Source organism: Ursus maritimus, unplaced genomic scaffold (assembly GCF_017311325.1).
Source record: "Ursus maritimus isolate PB19 unplaced genomic scaffold, ASM1731132v1 scaffold_6, whole genome shotgun sequence".
In the NCBI taxonomy this organism is placed as follows: Eukaryota; Metazoa; Chordata; class Mammalia; order Carnivora; family Ursidae; genus Ursus; species Ursus maritimus.
In genome coordinates, this window is record NW_024426774.1 from 11,432,581 (window position 1) to 11,454,601 (window position 22,021).

At 38.9% G+C, this 22,021-nt stretch overlaps 1 protein-coding gene across 1 annotated transcript in view; it reads right to left on the bottom strand.

Moving 5' to 3' along the window:
* Positions 1 to 22,021, bottom strand: part of NBAS (NBAS subunit of NRZ tethering complex) — a 338,079-nt gene that overhangs the window by 311,937 nt on the left and 4,121 nt on the right. Inside the window, exons 3-6 of the mRNA XM_040622888.1 lie at positions 21,528 to 21,564; positions 19,116 to 19,193; positions 18,707 to 18,754; positions 6,951 to 6,994 (exon numbers count right to left, since the gene is read on the bottom strand). Of these exons, the coding sequence (XP_040478822.1) occupies positions 6,951 to 6,994; positions 18,707 to 18,754; positions 19,116 to 19,193; positions 21,528 to 21,564 (207 nt within the window). The remainder of the gene's footprint in view (positions 1 to 6,950; positions 6,995 to 18,706; positions 18,755 to 19,115; positions 19,194 to 21,527; positions 21,565 to 22,021) is intronic.

Here is a 22,021-nt window from a genome sequence, read left to right on the forward strand (position 1 = left end):
CTTTCCCTAAGTCCTTTCCTGGCTCCTTTTCGTCTTTCAGATCTCAATTTTTCAAAATTTTTTCAATTTCTCAAATCTCTCAGTGATACATATCATTTCCACAGGATGCATTCTCAGACCATCCTGTCTATGCAGTGTCAAGGCCCCATTATTCTCCACTGCCCAATGATTTCACGTTCTTCACATCTCTTATTCCAAACAATTATGCATGTGTTTGTCTACTTTTTATCGTCTATTCATTGAACTATAAATTCCAAGATGCCAGGTGCTGGGCCCATTCTATTCATAACTGCATTCTCAGTGCCCAGCACTCTGGTGGTAGTAACAGGCACTCAAGTGCTAACAGAAGACATTCTATTCCAGTGTTCACCCACCAGACTGGAAAGAGTAATGGAGAAAGATTAAGACACAAGGAACACTGGGTTCTATTCTCAGCGCCGCCATAAAACGAAGGGGCATGACCTTGGGAGATCACGGAGGTGCAGCTCCCTCATTTGCAAAATGAAGGGTTGAATGAACAATCTCTTCCAGGGAGCAAGAGCAAACTAGTGGAGCTATAAAGACTTGCTGAGAAGCTAAATATCAGTAAAGACATGAGAAAAATGTTACAATCCTGGAATAAGAAAGGTCTAACCACGAAGAGAAACCCTGAAATTATATAGGAAAAAAAGTGACAAATGCCGTTACCAAAAAAAAAAGTTCTGTGGACCGAATAAAAAACACCATAACAAATCTAAAAGGAAATTGATTGGGTGAAAATATTTGCAACATATATGACAGAGAGTTAACATTCATACTATCACACCAATAAGAAAAAGTCAAGTAATCTAAGAGTAATATAGGCAAAAGGATATGATCTAATAATTCACACAAAAAAAAAAAGCCACTTAACATATGCTCTACTTAATAACTAAAAATATGCAAATTGAAAATGAGATGCTTTTTTTTTTCCTTTGCCTGTGAACCTATCGAATATTTTTTAAATAGGTAGCATACGGGGCTGACAGTTGAGAAAAGAAACCGCTTCAATCATACCTTTTTCATAGTTGTATAAACAGGTGTAACTTTCTGGAAAGAATTATAGTGGTAGCTATTTTGAATACTATACCCAGAGACACGGAAGATGTTCTTTCCAGTGCTAGGGGAGGGGGATGGGGGCAAAGATAGGTAAGAGAAAGAGGAAGAAAACAAGCCACTATAAACAACCTAAATTTCTATCAAGAGGGGAATAAAAAACGTGTGGTTCACATTCTTACAATGGAATACTGTGGCTACATTTAAAAGACTGAAATGCATCTGTACATACTGACTGGGAAAGACATCAATACAGTCAGAGGGAGAGCAAGCTGGAGAACAAACTATACAAGATGACCTTGTTTTGTTAAAGAAAAAAAGTCAATCCACATATATACAGGTTTATATATGCATAGAAGGTTTTATGTTAAATTAATATAAATTCCTATGAAAATGCAAGTTGAAAAGAAACTTTATTTTTACTTTTTCTACTTCTATATTGTTTGAATTTGTTATACATGTATACTGCTTTTGTCATTAAAAAAAAAAAAATACCCCAGGGTAACCAGTTTCAGATTAGATCTTCCACCGTAAAAGAAAAATAGGTCAAAATAACTATTTTCGGACACTATACTACAAGCAGTGCAAGACTGTGATCACTGGGAGAAGCTAAATTCAGCCAGTAGCACCTTCCGGACCATGGAGCATGAAAAGGAACCTCCAACAGCACGTGCAAGTCTCAGTGAACACAGCAGATAAAGAATGGAGTTTGGAGCTACCACACTGAATCCACTCTGTAAGGCAGCGTTCCAGAGGCAGAGAAGGAGCTATAAAAATCTGCAGAGATGAACCCAGGGTCTTTAGCAACCCCCCACATGCATGCACACACGCACGTGCACAGATATTCTGCAGGGCCAAGAACAGAAAGACTATTGGGGAAAACAACTGCCTGAGCTTGGAGAGGGTTTGGAATGTTAGAATTCCACCCCATTGGAGTGGAGAGATGTCAATGAACACTCAGAGCTCTCATACAAGATCCCAGGAAGACCCTACCTTAAAGTAGGACTAATCTAACCCCAAAGTAAAAGCTATTCTAAACCATATCGTCTAAGAGTTAAAAAGAAGCCTTAAAAGATTAAGCTGATCCACAAAAAAATGAACCGTATCCCAGAACAAAACTCAATACTCTATTAGGGGAACATAACAAAACTTACTAACTCAACTCCATAATGTTGAACATACAATCTAAAGTGTTAGAAAAAAAATAAAATAGTAAAAAAATTAAAAATAAGGGGTGCCTGGGTGGTTTAGCCAGTTAAGTGTCTGAATCTTGATCTCAGCTCAGGTCTTGATCTCAGGGTCATGAGTTCAAGCCCCGTGCTGGCTTCCACGCTGGGCATGTACCCTCCTTAAAAAAAATTTTTTTAAATAAAAAAGATTAATTGAGAGCACTAGGTGTTTTATGCAACTGATAAATCATTACATTCTACCCTGGCAACTAATAATATGGTGTATGTTAATTAAATTGAATTTAAACGAAGAATCTTTAAAAATTAAATCAACTGATCACAAATTTAAAAAAATTAAATTAAAAAATAAAGTGTTAGATATATGAGGCATGAAAATATCAATAAACATGGGAAAACTCAACCAACAGAAACACACCCAGAAATGATACAAATTAAGGAATAAGCAGACAAGGGCTTCAAAACAGCTATTAAAGCATATTTGGGAATTCAAAGGAAAACAAACGTAAGGAATATATGGAGAATCTCAACAAAAATATAATGGAAACTACAAAATATCAAGCCAATTTTAGAAATACAAAAACACAAAGGACAGTGTCTCAGCTTGGCCTGTCATGGGGCCCACCAGGCCACCAGTGGGCTGGTGGGATCTCAGCATACTTACAGCAGGCAAGCTGCTCCTTAGTGCTTGCCTATTGCAAGTATGGTTTATGGGAAGTATGGTTTATGGGAAGTATGGTAAGCTCTGGTTTATGGGATCTCGAAGTCAGAAATATGAAAAAAATCTCTTAACATAGTACAGCTCTAGAAAAAAAAAATCTGCCTTCTAATTCCATATGCCATCATTTAGGTCACTATTCAAGGCAGAAAGAGAAGGCTAATATTTATGGCCTGGCAAACAGAACCAAAACAAGTTGCAAACATTTTAAACATTCTCAAGTGGCATATATTTTATAAAGCAATAATTGAAAAATATCAAAGTGGAACGAAATAGTTCCTATTTTAGTTTGCAGACTCTGCAATATATAGTTTCAAAAACGCATTAACAACAATCTGGCTCCTTCTCCCCAAGCATACACAGGAAATATCATTTGGCATACGAGAGTTATTCCCATAAAGATGAGTCCGATAATAAGCAAATGATCATTACCTCAAATTATATGAAGTGGAAAGAAGCCATTAATGCGGCATTAAGGTCATAAATCCACACATGTGGAAGCCAACAAAATAAAACATTAGTTCTCAAAGCATTATTATCCCATCCATGCGGCCACATTAACTGTACACACTAAAACCTCTAACAAATATTATAATTTGTGTGAAATACAGAGGGTTAAGCTTCCCATTTTCATGTTAACTTGCAGATCTCTCAGTTTACGTACTGGCTAAGAGTGAGTGTCTAATGTCACAGCTCAAAAGGGCCCAGAATGTCTGAATCACTCCAGCATTCTGAACATGCTTCTCAGCGGCTCACTGCAGGCTCCCAAGCCCTCACCTAACAAAAGCACAGCACCGGGGAAAAAGATGATTGAATATCCACTCCTAAATTATTCTTCTGGGAACTTCTTGATCCTTACACATTACGTAAGGCAGGTCTGGTCTACTTTAATAAGCGCTGGTGAGGAGATAATTGAAAGCAAATTCAAAAAATGCTAGAGCTTGCACAACACTACTCGTCTAGTATTCTCAACAGGATACGAAGCAAACAGAGCCCCTTATCTATTCTTTGTGGTATGTATACGCATTTGTGTTCATAAGGAATAAAAACCCTGAAAATCATGCCAATTATCCATAATGTTTATATATGTATATACAACTATTATAAACATGTATACAGTCATGAATTTCTAGAATTAACTCACAGGAATAGGCAAATATACTTTGCTCATACACAAACTCATAAAAATCATTGTAATAGTTCCCCAGTGTCATTACCCACTTGAAAGGATTGAGAATTGTACACCTACTATGTGAAAGAGTCGCTGAGCATCAGGAACAAAAAAAAGTTGAGTTAGATGGAAGCCCTGCTTTCAAAGAATTTATAATCGAAGCAGGAATCAGATAAGCAAATCAACAATTAAGGGGGAAAAAAGTAGAGCAGCCTGAGTGTGGGGATACATGTACAAACAAGTCCTAGGAAAACATAAAGAAAGATGTACAAATGATGAGGAAGTGGGCAGGAAGGGAAGGTTTCCCAAGAGAGTGGATGCCTGAACTAAAATACGCAAGACTCATTAATTAAATATAAAAGTGGAGCTTCTAGGGAAAAAGAACTATCTGTACCAAGGCATGAAAAGCACGATGGAAAAAGCTGGAAATGCAAAAGCTGCTTTGTACAAGAACACAGGCTGTACGGCAGAGGGATCTGAAGGGAAAGACTGACTGAAAGGTCAGAAAAAATGAGCAGTATTCCACAGTCAGTGGGGAACAACTGAAAGATTCCAGGCAGAATGACAGGACTAGCAGTGGTGGCGGTAATAAAAGCTTAACGTCTCCTAAGTACTTAGTATGTGTCAGACGTTATCCTAAGAGCTTTGCATGTATTAGCTCATATTATTTTTTTCCACAACTCAGTCTGTAACATTATGCCATTACAGGTAATTGAGGCTCCGAGAGTAAGGTAACTTGTCCAAGGTCACATTTCTAGAAAGCAGGGAGCCAGATCTGAAGGGTAACTGGATGGAATTTCCATTTAACAGCAATCAATTTGGCAAGCAGGGTGCAGTGTGGATCAGTGAGAGGCAAACAGAAGAAAACCTAGTCAGGAGACTGTTGTTTAAACACACACACACACACACACACAACAACAACAACAACAACAACAACACCTTAGTGAAAATATTAAAAGTCTGAGCTAGGGCTGTGATGGCAGAAAAGGAGGCCGGAGACATTTTCACAGGGTTCCCAGGGCTTGAAGTTAAGCAAAGGTGAGGCCTCCCCATTGTGTCACTCAGTACAGCTGCAGTGAAGTATTTCTCTCTTCCCTGATGGACTGCAAACCCTTAAATCAAGATCACCCGTAGCTTACTTCTCATTTTATACACAGCGCCTAGGAGAGTGCCTGGCACATGGCGGCAGCTTAATATTTGTCAAATAAAGACGAAAGAGAAGGAAAAAGAATGCGAAAACATGTTGATTTCTGGCTTGCTACGGATAATGGTATCACTGACAATCCAGGGGACAGAGCCAAGGAACAGATTACAAGAAGAGGTAAGTTTATATAAACAAATAGGCAGTTTTACATTTGCTTTTAAGCTACAATACATACTGTGCATGCAGACATCTCTGTAAGAACTATTACTACCTTACCACTAGCAGACGTGGAATTACAGAAGTATAGCGATTCTGACATACTAATAGAATATCACCATTCACAACAAAACTGAAAACATCTTGTAAACATCTGACCTTTATTTTTCCAAACACAAGCAGATGGCCAAAAAGGAGGAAAATGAGAAGGAAACTGAGACACTCACTAATGGCACATCTGACAAGGAGCTTAAGACCACCATTTTCACAGGGAAGTTGGGGAAATCCTCTGTACTACCATCAATTTGTAGGTTTCAAAACTATCGATGTCTTCCTTCTCGCTCTTTCACTGTCAAGGATTTATCATTTTACCCTAATGCTACTTGGAGATAAGGTATGTATTCTATGTTCTTCCAATTAAATGAGAAAATGCATATAAAGCCCTAAACACAGTGTGTGGCATAAGGTAAGGACACTATAAATGTCTGTCATCGTCATAACAACCATGATTGCCATCCTTAGGATTCCTACAACCATGACACTGTTAAACTGACCCAAGGTCAGACAGATGGAACTGCAAGTCCCTAAGTAAAACATAGAGAATAGCTGTATTTACTTAATAGCACACTCCTGATTATTTTCTTCCTGTAAGGTTCCCTCTGCCTTTTCATACCTGCTCCTACAGACAGCTGCTCCTAACTTCTACTCATCCCTTAGGCTGCTTTCCAAAGTCACTTTTTCTCAACAATCTCATCTCACAGCCCTGGTTAAACGCTCACTCTGCTCTGTACTTTTCCTTCATCAGATTTGTCGAACTTAGTAATTATATTCTGAGTGTCTAGATACCTGAAGAGGTAGGGGACTATAACTTTTTGTTCATAGTCATATCCCTAGTATCCTGCAAAATGGTTCATATACATAAACCATAGTAATTTGTGCTAAACACATCAGAATGATCAAATCCCAGATTTTTGTTTACTAGTCTACATCTAACCAACTCTTGACTTATACATAATTTTCCTTTTTTTTTTTTGCACTGAATTCAAAATAAAAGCCTAGAGGCGCCTGGTTGGCTCAGTCAGTAGAGCATGTGACTTGATCTCGAGGTCAGGGGTTCAAGCCCCACACTGGGTGGAGAGAGTACATTAAAAAAAAACAAAAAAACAAAAAAACACTAGAGACACAAATACTTTATCCCAAAACTGGTGTAGACTTTTATTTTAAAATAGTTTCAATTTCAAATCTCTTCAAAATGTCCAAAATGGACAACGCAAAACATTTAAGGGCAGTAAGAGAATTCAGTTAAGAAGTTTTAAAATCATCTTAATAGCGTCACAACAATCTTTATTAATATTTAATTTCTACCCTGGCTTTTACGGAATACTGTTAACTGTTTTAAGTTTGAAACTTTCATTTTTTCAATATTTTGGAAACTCTTACCTTGACATTTCCCAATAATAGATGTAAAGTCATCCTTTGCAGACCTGCAAAATATGTGTAAAATTAGGCCAACAGTTTCACCACAACAACACTATTTCGCCATACTATGGAACCCCACAAAAACGATAAAGTATACAACTTGTCTACCCAACACTAAACCAGTCCTTCTCTCAGACATGGATTTGTGCTCAAACAAGACCCTTCCATTGGTGACGTTTTCTTCCAAACCTTATTTCACCAGAAACAGAGTTCCAACCAGAATAAAATATAAGCGAAAGTTAGATAAAGCATGGTCTTTTAATACAATACAGATGCATGGCCCCTCCGCAATGGTTCTGATTAAGCAAATATGGAACGGGGCCCAAGCAACAATATTATTTAAAGCTACACAGACTGCTCTTGGTCAAGAACTATGGTTTGTATCATATTACAAAGTTTAAATCACTTAGGAAAAAAAATCTTGCTTTAATAAGTCAAATAGCTTTAACAGGTGACCGTATTTGTTACCACTGACCTATTTGAAATCTGTGATCTTGAAATATATACCAAAGTAATATAATTACTGTATGTTCAAAAATGAAAATTGATAAACCTTCTACAAAATAATTTAGTAACAATTATCAAAAAACCTTAATGCCCACAGTAATTTGATCTAGCGATTCAACTTCTATAATGAAGTTATCCCTGAGAAATAATTACAGATACACACAGAGCTCAAGGAAACTCATGCAGCCTAATTTATGAAAGAGAAAAATACACCCAGTAGAAGATTACATTTTGCTAATGCATTCAATGAAATATTATGCAATTACTGTATGTGATTTGAAAATTAATATATTATGAATATCTTTTCATAAGTTATCAAGAAAACAGGTATCAAATAGAATGTAGAGAATGTATTCTTAGGCTAAAGATCACACCCACCCACACAAGAGGTGCAAAGAACATACAGATTTTGGCTGACCTGTAGGTAATTTGCAGTTCTTCTTTCTTAAATACATAACTCTTTTCTAATATTGGTAAAATGACTAAGCATCACTTTTTAAACAAATTGCAAAGACTAATATTTATTAAAATATGACAAAAGCTGGTTATAAATATGGTAATAAATTTCGTCAAGAAATTGACTATTCAGCCTCCGAATAGAATACAGCAGAAAGAACATGGTCTTTGAAGTGAGGCTGGCCTGATTTCAGATCATCTGGGTAACCTGGACAAAATATTCAATAGGAGTTTCATATCCTCTCAATAAAATAGAATGCGTAATAGCAACGGCATAGCTTGGGGAAGGACTAAAGAAGAGATTACGTATAAATTAGTACAAACTAAACCTAAGTCGGTATTTATTACTTTCATCCTTAATATCATCACAAATCATAGCCTCTCTTTTGCTGGGGAAGGGGAAGGAGGGAGACATAAATTTGGTTCTGTCAAAACTTCACAAATACATTCACTTAAGCAAATTTGGGGGAGGGTGTCTTTTTTCATGTGTCCCTTACTTCAATGCTTTTTGTTGTGTTCTGTGATGGCTCCTAATTTGTTCCCGTATTTATAACAGCTCATAATCATAAGAAATTATTACTTCGGGGTTGGAGTTAAGATAGCGGAGGAGTAGGGGACCCCTTTTTCAGCCGGTCCCCTGAGTCGAGCTGGATAGGTACCAGACAGGCTTAAACAACCACGGAATCAGCCTGAGATGCAGGAAGATGCATCCGGATCTCTACTAATGAACATCTCCAGCGCTGAGTATTGAGGTACCAAGCAGGGAGCCGTGAAACCACGCACAGATATCGGAAGATAAACGGAAGGGGGAGGGAGGTGCCGCGTTCGGGCACCGGGAAGCGGTAGCCACCTGCATGGGGGAGCACGCGGACTCACGGACAACACTCACGAGAGAAGAGACTGAGACCATGAGCCGGGGAGTGCATGACACCAGACTTCTCACGGAAGGAACTCCAGTGTGCTCACTGGAACCAGACTGAGAACAGGAGCTCCGGAGCGCGCGGGGTCGGCTGGCGGCTGGCGGTGTTAGAAACACAAAGGACAGAGACCCGCCAGCCCTGGAAGTGAGGGCTGGGACACCGGGTGCGGGGTGCGCAAACCGGGACGCTGCAGGGTTGAGCAGCACCAACAGAAACAGAGTTAAAGTGGCCAGAACATCAGTGGAGAACGGTCCACGATCCCTCTGTTCTGAGACAGAGGCTGAGATTCGGCCACTGCTGCTCTGACTCTCAGAAGAGGCACAGCAAACCGCCAGGGAAAGTCACCAGAGAACAAAAGCCTGGAAATACCGGCTCACAGTGTGCCCACCCCTATCCCCCCTCGCAGGGGACACAGAGACTCTACCCAAACAGGGCTGCCTGAATATTGGTGCGGCTGGCCTCTCCCCTAGAAGGCAGGCTGAAAAATCAAAAAGCCCACATCCCTAAGATCCCTATAAAACAAGGGTGCACTGCCTGAGTCCCGGTCAATAATTTGGGCTCTGGACAACCCCGCAACCTCTCATCAGAATGACGAGAAGAAGTCCCTCTCAGCAAAGAAAAGACAATGAGTCTGTGGCCTCTGCCACAGAACTAATGGATATGGATATAACCAAATTATCAGAAATGGAATTCAGAATAACAATGGTCAAGATGATGTGCAGACTTGAAAAAAGAATTAACGAAAATGTTAATGAGAATATAGAAGCTCTAAGGGCGGAAATGAGAGCGAATATGGCAGAAATTAAAAATTCTATAAGCCAAATGCAGTCAAAACGAGAGGCTCTGATGGCCTGGGTGAATGAGGCAGAAGAACAAATCAGCGAATTGGAGGATGAATTAGTAGAAGAAAAAACTAAAACAGAATCTGGACTCAAAAAAATCCACGCACAGGAATGTAGGTTATGGGAGATTACTGACTCAGTGAAAGGTTCCAATGTCAGAATCATCGGTATCCCCGAGGGGGTGGAGAAAAACAGAGGTCTAGAAGAGATATTTGAACAAATTGTAGCTGAAAACCTCCCTGATCTAGCAAGGGAAACAAACATTCGTGTCCAAGAGGCAGAGAGGACCCCTCCCAAGCTCAACTACGAAACCTACGCCTTGTCACGTCATAGTGCATTTCGCAAATATTAGATCCAAGGATACAGTACTGAAAGCGGCCAGGGCAAAGAAATTTCTCACGTACCAAGGCAAAAGTATCAGAATTACGTCAGACCTATCTACACAGACCTGGAATGAGAGAAAGGGTTGGGGGGGGGGCATTCTTAAAGCTCGTTCAGAGAAAAACATGCAGCCAAGGATCCTTTATCCAGCAGGGGTGTCATTCAGAATTGATGGAGAAATAAAGACCTTCCAGAATCGCCAGTCATTGACCAATTTCGTAACCACGAAACCAGCCCTACAGGAGATATTAAGGGGGGTTCTGTAAAACTAAAAAGGCCCCAAGAGTGATACAGAACAGAAAGTCACAATCTACAGAAACAAAGACTTTACTGGCAACATGGCATCATTGAGGCAGAGAGGACCCCTCCCAAGCTCAACCACGACAAACCTACGCCACGTCACGTCATAGTGCAATTCGCAAATATTAGATGCAAGGATACAGTATTGAAAGCGGCCAGGGCAAAGAAATTTCTCACGTACCAAGGCAAAAGCATCAGAATTACGTCAGACCTGTCTACACAGACCTGGAATGAGAGAAAGGGTTGGGGGAGCATATTTAAAGCTCTTTCAGAGAAAAACATGCAGCCAAGGATCCTTTATCCAGCAAGGCTGTCATTCAGAATTGATGGAGAAATAAAGATATTTCAGAATTGCCAGTCACTAACCAAGTTCGTAACCACGAAACCAGCCCTACAGGAGATATTACGGGGGGTTCTATAAAAGTAAAAAGGCCCCAAGAGTGATACAGAACAGAAAGTCACAGCCAATACAAACAAAGACTTTACTGGCAACATGGCATCATTAAAATCATATCTCTCAGTACTCAGTCTTAATGTACATGGTTTGAACCATCCCATAAGACGCCACAGGGTTGCAGATTGGATAAAAAGAAATGACCCATCCATTTGCTGTCTACAAGAGACTCATTTCGAACCCAAGGATGCATTCAGACTGAGAGTAAGGGGATGGAGTACCATCTTTCACGCAAATGGACCTCAAAAGAAAGCTGGGGTAGCAATTCTCATATCAGATAAATTGGATTTTAAACTACAGACTATAGTTAGAGATGCAGAAGGGCACTATATTATTCTTAAGGGAAGTATTCAACAAGTGGATATGACAATTATAAATATATATGCCCCCAACAGGGGAGCAGCAAGATACACAAGCCAACTCTTAACCAGAATAAAGAGACATATAAATAAAAATACATTAATAGTAGGGGACCTCAACACTCCACTATCAGAAATAGACAGAACACCCTGGCAAAAACTAAGCAAAGAATCAAAGGCTTTGAATGCCATACTCGACGAGTTGGACCTCATAGATATATATAGAACACTACACCCCAGAACCAAAGAATACTCATTCTATTCTAATGCCCATGGAACATTCTCAAGAATAGACCATGTTCTGGGACACAAAACAGGTCTCAACCGATACCAAAAGATTGAAATTATCCCCTGCATATTCTCAGACCACAACGCTCTGAAATTGGAACTCAACCACAAGGAAAAATTTGGAAGAAACTCAAACACTTGGAGACTAAGAACCATCCTGCTCAGGAATGACTCGATAAACCAGGAAATCAAAAATCAAATTAAACAATTTATGGAGACCAATGAGAATGAAAATACAACAGTCCAAAACCTATGGGATACTGCAAAGGCAGTCCTAAGGGGGAAATACATAGCCATCCAAGCCTCACTCAAAAGAATAGAAAAATCTAAAATGCAGTTTTTATATTCTCACCTCAAGAAGCTGGAACAGCAACAGAGGGACAGGCCTAATCCACGCACGAGGAAGCAGTTGACCAAAATTAGAGCTGAAATCAATCAAGCAGAAACCAGAAGTACAGTAGAGCAGATCAACAGGACTAGAAGCTGGTTCTTTGAGAGAATCAATAAAATTGACAGACCACTGGCAAGACTTATCCAAAAGAAAAGAGAAAGGACCCAGATTATTAAAATTATGAATGAAAAAGGAGAGGTCACGACGAACACCATTGAAATTGGAAGGATTATTAGAAATTTTTATCAACAGCTATATGCCAATAAACTAAGCAATCTGGAAGAGATGGAATCCTTCCTGGAAACCTATAAACTACCAAGATTGAAACCGGAAGAAATTGATTCCTTAAACAGGCCAATTAATTATGAAGAAATTGAGTCAGTGATAAACAACCTTCCAAATAACAAAACTCCAGGCCCGGACGGTTTTCCTGGGGAATTCTACCAAACATTCAAAGAAGAAATAATACCTATTCTCCTAAAGCTATTTCAAAAAATAGAAACAGAAGGAAAGCTACCAAACTCATTCTATGAGGCCAATATTACCTTGATCCCCAAACCAGGCAAAGACCCCCTCAAAAAGGAGAATTACAGACCGATTTCCCTAATGAATATGGACGCCAAAATCCTCAACAAGATACTTGCTAATAGAATCCAACAGTACATTAAAAGGATTATCCATCACGATCAAGTGGGATTCATACCTGGGATGCAAGCGTGGTTCAATATTCGCAAATCAATCAGCGTGATACATCATATCAACAAGAAAAGACTCAGGAACCATATGATCCTCTCAATCGATGCCGAAAAAGCATTTGACAAAATACAGCATCCTTTCCTGATTAAAACCCTTCAGAGTGTAGGAATAGAAGGTACATTTCTCAATCTCATAAAAGCCATCTATGAAAAGCCTACTGCAAATATTATTCTCAATGGGGAAAAGCTGGAAGCCTTTCCCTTAAGATCAGGAACACGACAAGGATGCCCACTCTCGCCACTATTATTCAACATAGTACTAGAAGTCCTTGCAACAGCAATCAGACGACAAAAAGGGATCAAAGGTATTCAAATTGGCAAAGAAGAAGTCAAAATGTCTCTCTTTGCAGATGACATGATACTCTATATGGAAAACCCAAAAGAAGCCACTCCCAAACTATTAGAAGTTATAGAGCAATTCAGTAACGTGGCAGGATACAAAATCAATGCTCAGAAATCAGTTGCATTTCTATAAACAAATAATGCGACTGAAGAAAGAGAAATTAGGGAATCCATCCCATTTGCAAGAGCACCAAAAACCATACGTTACCTTTGCATTAAGTTAACCGAGACTTAAAGGATCTGTATTCTAAAACTACAAATCACTCTTGAAAGACATTGAGGAAGACAAGAAAAGATGGAATAATATTCCATGCTCATGGATCAGAAGAACTAACATAGTTAAAATGTCCATGCTATCCAGAGCAATCTACACATTCAATGCTATCCTGATCAAAATACCGATGACATTTTTCAAAGAACTGGAACAAATAGTCCTTAAATTTGTATGGAACCAGAAAAGGCCCCAAATCTCCAAGGAACTGTTGATAAGGAAAAACAAAGCTGAGGGCATCATAATGCCGGATTTCGAGCTGTACTACAAAGCTGTGATCACAAAGACAGCATGTACAAGAACAGACACATAGACCAATGGAACAGAATAGAGAACCCAGAAATGGACCTTCAGCTCTTTGGGCAACTAATCTTTGATAAAGCAGGAAAAAACATCCGGTGGGAAAAAGACAGTCTCTTCAATAAATGGTGCTGGGAAAATTGGACAGCTACATGCAAAAGAATGAAACATGACCACTCACTCACACCATACACAAAAATAAACTCCAAATGGATGAAAGACCTCGAAGTGAGACAGGAATCCATCAAAATCCTAGAGGAGAACATAGGCAGCAACCTCCACGACATCGGCCAAAGTAAACTTTTTCATGACACATATCCAAAGGCAAGAGAGACAGAAGATAAAACGAATTTGTGGGGCTTCATCAAGACAAAAAGCTTCTGCACTGCCAAGGAAACAGTAAAAAAAACTAAGCACCAGCCCACGGAATGGGAGAATTTATTTGTAAATGACACTATAGATAAAAGACTGGTATTCAAGATCTACAAAGAACTCCTCAAACTCAATACACAAGAAAAAAATAAGCAAATTATAATATGGGAAGAAGATGTGAACAGACACTTTTCCAATGAAGATGTACAAATGGCTAACAGACACATGAAAAAATGTTCAAAATCATTAGCCATCAGGGAAATTCAAATCAAAACCACACTGAGATAATACCTTATGCCAGTTAGAATGGCAAAAATTGACAAGGCAAGAAACAACAATTGTTGGAGAGGATGTGGAGAAAGGGGATCCCTCCTACATTGTTGGTGGGAATGCAAGTTGGAAAACTTGTGGAGGTCCCTTAAAAAGTTAAAAATTGAGCTACCCTATGACCCAGCCATTGCACTACTGGGTATTTACCCCAAAGATACAAACGTAGTGAAGAGAAGGGCCATATGCACCCCGATGTTCATAGCAGCATTGTCCACAATAGCCAAAGCGTGGTAGGAACCGAGATGCCCTTCAACAGAAACTGGGTTAAGAAGTTGTGGTCCATATATACAATGGAATATTACTCAGCTATCAGAAAGAACGAATTCTCAATATTTGCTGCAACATGGACGGCACTGGAGGAGATAATGCTAAGTGAAATAAGTCAAGCAGAGAAAGTCAATTATCATGATTTCTGTCATCTATGGAACATAAGAACTAGGATGATCAGTAGGGGAAGAAAGGGATAAAGAAAGGGGGGGTAATCAGAAGGGGGAATGAAACATGAGAGACTATGGACTCTGAGAAACAAACTGAGGGCCTCAGAGGGGAGGGGGTGGGAGAATGGGATAGACTGGTGATGGGTAGTAAGGAGGGCACGTATTGCATGGTGCACTGGGTGTTATACACAACTAATGAATCATCGAACTTTACATCGGAAACCGCGGATGTACTGTATGGTGACTAACATAATATAATAAAAAAACATTAAAATAAAAAAAAGAAAGAAATTGCTACTTCACTATTTAGGAAAAAAGGAAACACATATTAGCACTTATAATATGTAATTACTGCCAAATTACAAATTAAAGTAGCAATTCACAAGAAGTCGCTTTTTATCCATGTGAGCCGCACACATAAGCAGGTTAGGGATGCCGTATCAGAGCAAAGGACTGCAGTCATCTGCCACTCACTACAAACATACTGGGGAACAGCAGCCCTGGACCGATCCTGCAAAAGGCAGGGCTCTCTCTGAACTTAAACTAACATACACGTGTTTCAGCTTTTCATTTTTTCTGCTCAAAAAACATTTCCTATTTAAAATATGACTGCTTCCAAGTATTCAATAATGACCCCAGACACTAGAGCGATCTTTCATATTCTAATGCAATCAACAAATACTGACCGGATACCAGGTGCCTACTAGGAGCACTACCGGAGCCAATCTTGCATTGTATGTGTTCTTCACCACAGCACAAAAAACAAACGTGGAACAGTGAGAACAAAGATCTTAAGCTCAGGCACAGCCACTGTGCATAATGTTTACTTTGAGGATTTACCCTGCCCGTTTTCTTTGCTAACCATTCCATATCTTTTTTTTCAGATTTTATTTATTTATTTGTCAGGGAGAGAGAGAGAGCACAAGCATGGGGAAAGGCAGGCAGAGGGAGAAGCAGGCTCCCTGCTGACCAGGGAGCCCCATATGGGACTCAATCCCACAACTCTGGGATCATGACCCAAGCTGAAGGCAGACGCTTAACTGACTGAGCCACCAGGCGTCCCAACCATTCCATATCTTTGCTCAAAGGCTCCTTCTTTCAGGTTACTACAAAGTGTATCTATCAATTCAGCAAGAGGAACCAACTGCCAGCTCAGAGCGGGTCAGTGGACCGTGCCCTGTAATGCCCTCCCAGCATCTGTTTCTTCTATCCCACTTACAAACACCTCACTTATTCATCAAACATCAACTATGCACTTATTATGTCTAAGGAAATATAAGCTCCTAGGGAGGGGCACCTGGGTGGCTCAGTCGATTAAGCATCTGACTCTTGATTTCTGCTCAGGTCATGATCTTAGGGTCCTGGGATCAAGCACCTCATTGGGTTCCACGCTCAGAGGGGAGTCGGCTAGAGATTCTCTCTCTCCTTCTGCCCCTCCCCCTGCTCGTGTATGTTCTCTCTCTCTCTCTCTCTCTTTCTAGTGCTCTCTAAAATAAAATCTTCAGGGGCGCCTGGGTGGCTCAGTTGGTTAAACGGCTGCCTTTGGCTCAGGTCATGATCCCAGAGTCCTGGGATCGAACCCCACATCAGGCTCCCTGCTCAGCAAGAGCCTGCTTCTCCCTCTGCCCCTCACCCTGCTCGTGCTCTCTCTTTCTCTCTCGCTCTCTCAAATAAATAAAATAAAAATCTTTAAAAAAAAAAATAAAGTAAAGTAAAAAAAAATAAAATAAATAAAATCTTCAATAAACTGCTGAGGGAGAAAGGACAGGGTCTGCTTCCTTCCAAGGAACACACAGTGTAACTGGACTTGCAGACAACAGATCCCACTCACACAGAATTTTAAGTAAATGACCACCCGGGAGCTGTGCAAAGCAGTGGCCCTAACTATACCAGGGGAAACCCACATGTAAGCACACACACATATATGGTTAAACAACATGATCAAAAGGTAGTACAGTGGTTAAGAGCAGGAACACTGAAGCTAAAATGGTAGATTTCAAATCCTCAAGCAAGTAATTTAACCATATTGTGTCAGCTTCATTTCTAAAATGGAGAAAAATAGCAATACCTACCTCATAGGGCTTCTACAAAGATTAAATGAATTAACACATGCAAAGCACTTACTAAATGCCAAAGGCGTTAGCCTCATTAAGTATAATAGTGTTGATTTCAGGAGCATAAAGGATTGGTACCAAACCATTGAGGGGGAGGGGTGGGCCCATAGGGAGCGGGTTCCTGAAAAGTTTCCTGGTGGAATTCATGCCTCACCGTGTAAGACTCCTTAGACACACTACTGTTATCGAACGCTTTTGCAAATTACACACCGATGAAGAAGCTCTTGATGGGCGTCACTTCCGCTGCCTATAAATCATCCCTCAGCACTTAGTCTAAACACGAGTGAATTCCTAGAGTTGGATATCTGTACAAGTGTTATAAACATTTTACACACTAACAATCCAGTAGCAAACCCTTTCATAAAAGCAAATTTTTTCTATTCGTTTCATCAAAAATTTTATCAAAGAGTTCCAGAAACCCTTGGTCAAACTCTTCTTCACTGGCCTAAATATCAATCCCATCCCTACATGCACATCCTGACCCGAACACCTAAGAGCATTCCACTGATGTTCTCATTTCATGGGAGAAAGATGGAAATTTTGATGATTAACTGCTAGTTATAAAGTTACACCATAAGCACATTTCTCAAAAAGATACATTTCACATTACTGCAATAAACAGAATAACAAGTACTCGCCCATTTCTATGAACAACGGAAGTCCAAAAATTGTGCCAGCCTGATGCTTACTGATGCTGTGGGAAAAAAGAGGGACCCGCCTATCAAAGCCACACCATATTAAGTAATGCAGTTTTGAAAGGCTTTCAATATTGCCAATCATCTCCATCCTGACGATTTTAAGAGGGATCATGAAACAAAGCCTCCAAGGGATGCCCCAATGGGAGCAAGTCCTCTGTCTACTCCCCCACAAGCTGAGGGGTCCAGTTCTGTTTCGATAACTGGAAAAAGAAATTACACAACAGAAAGCTAAAACCAGTGTGATAGCAACTGAATGCTCATTATGCTATGTTTAGTCAAGAATAATGAAGTACTGGAAAAAAGTTTTGACTGATATCTAGACATCCTGAAATTTCAGTCTCATTGTTTATTTTTTAAAAACCAAGAGCTACGCCTTGCCTGAAGAAGTAGCCTCTGATTTTAGAAATGCAACATGTTTAGTCTGCTATTGGTAATTTCCAGAAAAAATTAACTAGTTTTCCTAAGTTGCTACTGTTGCTATTTCTTTCACAACTGATATATTACTTAAAAATGAAGTACATGGAGGGGTCTCTGGGTGGCTCAGTCGGTTAAGCATCTGACTTCAGCTCAGATCATGATCTCAGATCCTGGGATCAACCCTGTGTCAGGCCCCTTGCTGAGCGGGGAGTCTGCTTCTCCCTCCTCTCCCCCTCCCTCTGCTTGTGCTAATAAATTTTTTTTTTTAATCTTTAAAATAATAAAGTACATGGAAAGCCCAATTTAGAGAAGCCTTCTAGATGTGTAAATAATTCTCTGTCATCTTGAGACATTCAGTAGTACGTCACTGGTCTCAAGTAATATGCAATCCTTGTCTTTTGCAGGCCTATATTCCATCTACAGCTTTATGCCAACAGAGCAAAGTAGTCCCTACTTTAATACCTTCTTGAGCATCTGTTTTAGCTGACTTAGCAGTAACTAGTCAAACAAGAGTGACTTCTAGAGTTGTGAAGATATGCTTTGTCTACTGAAAAAGTAAAATTTTCAGGTGACAGCAGACTGATCTGGGGAAGTAGACTGTGCTACTCTGACAAAGTACCCTTCATCCTGTAATTGGCATAAGTTGGTGTTTGACACCTCACAAAATCATGTGAGTTAACAGTAAAGTCCCTTTAAATATGCCCCTTCAAAAATCTTAGTTCCCATAAATCAAGTAAAAGTTTCTCAGGAGAAATTTTAAATATGAATAATATTAACAATTACCTGATCTCTACACACTGATCTTGAACAGCGGCCAAAAGCTTTCCATTGCTTTCACGGGACAGAAAGAGAAAAAAATTCTATATGAATATTTGTAGCAGTCTTCAACAAAGATGGAATGACTTTAAGAAGTTAAAATCATTTTTAAATGCTTTCACATCTTCAATTATCCAACTTTTGAACTTAAAGTAAATGAGTATAAAGGTACCAAAAATGTGTACACAAAAATGATTCAATACAGTTGAATTAATACATTTAAAAGATACCAATCATATGTGACAAAGTAATTCACATACAATAAAAAAATTAAATAAAATCAAGACTGCAAGCCTAAAGACTCCAAAATTAATATCCATAATGAAATTTAAGTGCTAATCCCAGTAGAGAAACACATAAATTTTTAACACCTTACCTTGCAAGTACCAAGTGCCAGTTTATCTGTTTATTAACCAAGCGAACCAGTCCATCAGGGAGCAAAAAAGGCACAGGGCTGAAACAACACATTAGCTAATTTAAAATTCAATCGTGAAAGACATATATAAGTAAATAAATATTATAAATAACATATAGAGCTATAGCAAGATAAGATTTTTTTTTCATTAGAAATATAAGATTTGAATATTGGTAAACCCAAAACCAAAAGTTACTAATGAGTTATCTGAAATTTGACCACATACATATCTCTTTTTTCTAGGAAAACGTGGTGGTATGTTCAAATATATAAATTTTATGTCCTTCCTAAGGAAAGGATATCGAGGATACCAGTAACATAGCAGAGTGAGCCTGTAAGAAACTCTTCCTGTTACACACACCTAGAAATTCTGACTCATCTCTAACAAATTCTAGTACACAGCTAAACTCACAAGAACGAAAGAAATCTTCAAGTGTTAGAAATGAAAGGGGAACTTAAAGTTAGAATTGAGTACAGGTACAAGAACTCAAAACAGAAAGTAACACCTGGGACAGGAAAGGAGCTGCAGGGCAAAGAAAGAACAGGAGCTGGAAGGGAGACTCCTGCAAGGCCAGCACTGCCCTTGACCCCTTGATGTGACTGCACTCTCAGTGAAAGGAGGACTAGACAAACCTCGCTATAGGCAAGAGGCAGGGGGCATGGGGCATTGTTCAGGAATGTCATCTCTGTCTGGAATTCGGTCTGTGGGAGGATGGGAATGAAATCCCCTATGAAAAAGAAAAACCCCAAGCTTTTACTACATGCAAGATCAGACCACAATTTCACTTCACTCAAGTGGTGCAAGAATGACCAAGCATAAGCTCACAATAACATCATTCACAAAAGACAGTAGGAAAGGATTCACCATCAGTGTCTGAGCAGATACAACAAATCCGGAGTAACACAGGCGGAAATCAAGAGAACAGATGGAAAAGAAGAATAAAGAAAACAAGCTGGTGAAAAAAAAAAAAAAAACCACGCTATGTAAATTAGAAAACAAAAAGGTAAGATAAAAGTATCAGTAATATACATTAAGCATATTTACGTTCATTTCGAAAACACAAAATATTTTATACCATGGTAGTTACAGAAATATTATAACAAAGATATGAAACATGCATGTGAATGGTACCATCAAGGTGAGCATGATAATTTCCTCTGGAGGGGAATAGGGTGGGGGAAATGAGTTGTAACATTTTGCATAAAAAGAGGGAAAAGGCTCTCTGAACCAAATAGCAACAACTGCCTAATTCACATGTAGATAATACCATAATAAACTTGTTAGGACTTACAGTGTCTATATAACTCCCAGTCTGTTTACAATACTTCATAATTAAAAGAAAAAAAAACTTTAAAAGAAAAATGCACTTGAAACAAATATTGCCCCAAAACCTTTAGGTTTAGTTACTATAAACTCAAGAGCAAAAACTGAAATTTTTTCAGATAACTGTATGTTACTTATGAAAGTAACATATCATGGAGAAGATTAAATAATCACTTCATGGTGCATTGACCTATACTGACATATTTTCTGCCCACACTTCCCTAAGATGTTCAGGACTAGCAAGCTAGATTAACCAGTGAGCTCAGGAAAAACAGCCTACCTCTTAAATACTCCTCCCTGTCCCTGCCCCTGCCTCAGCTCTCATCTCTTTACCCTATCATACTGGGCATACACCCCCCAAAAAGAGGTAAAATTAAATAAGAAATTTAATTTATACATATACACTACACACACACACACACACACACACACAGCAGAAAAACATCAGAGCTAATACAGAGAAGAGCCAAAGGTCTCTTTTATAAAACTTTAAGATTAGATGTCCTTAAACAATCTGTGTTAAATAAACCTATAAAACAATTCCTATACACCTATCTAAAATGAGAACTATATCATTTGTCAGAATGATCATTTCTTTGTTCCTTTTAAGGCTGAACACCTGCACCACACCTAAAAAGACTTAACACCCAAAAGAATTAAAAAGTACCCAAGAACTGAAACGTAAAGGACCTTGCCTGATGCACTGCAACTGAATACTGACCACAAGAATTGTTGATACGAGAAGAACAAAATTGTTTTTAAAAAGATCCCCAAGCTCCAGACCCATCATGTGGGCATTCAAGATAAGGCTGAGAACACTCATCGGAGAAAGCAGAAGTCATCCGGCGATATTGTGAATAATGACTAAACAAAAATTACCCTAAGTCAACTGAGATATCTTGTCAGCATATCAACCGTTTGAAAAGGTCTATTTCATTCACCTGAATGTCAGCATCCTTATCACAATCTGGGATTCGATTCTGAAAACTTAAGTCATAAGGAGGATATTTATATTTGACATTCACACTGTTCTCCGAAGGGACACTTACCTGTACCAGATGTATTGGCGTAAAAATAATAAACGATCTGTAATAAAAATAACAAAACCAAATATGAATCAGCTGTTCTTTAGGAATCACTTTCACATTAGCTTCAGTGACAATACATCTAAAATATACTGCAGAGTCATTACAAAATATAGAGAACAAAATTCTTAAAATAAAGGAATATAATCTAATATAAACTATAACTTTTATAAGATCATACATTTGTGTATATTAAGTCCCAAGTTTGTGTTACTCAAAACTTTGAGTATTTCCTAACAGTACAAAAAGGAAATGTGGGAAATGTAGTTTGAGATGTTAAATTTCACCAAAGAGGCTTTAATAAAACCAAGGAGTAGAAGTCATAGTAATCACCCTTTAAAATCAAAATATTTGTATAAAAATTAAGGTATTATTTTGTACTTTATAGCAGAGATTTAAAAAATAATAATAATACCTAAAATGCAGAAGTCCATGGGAAACAAAATCTCTAATACACT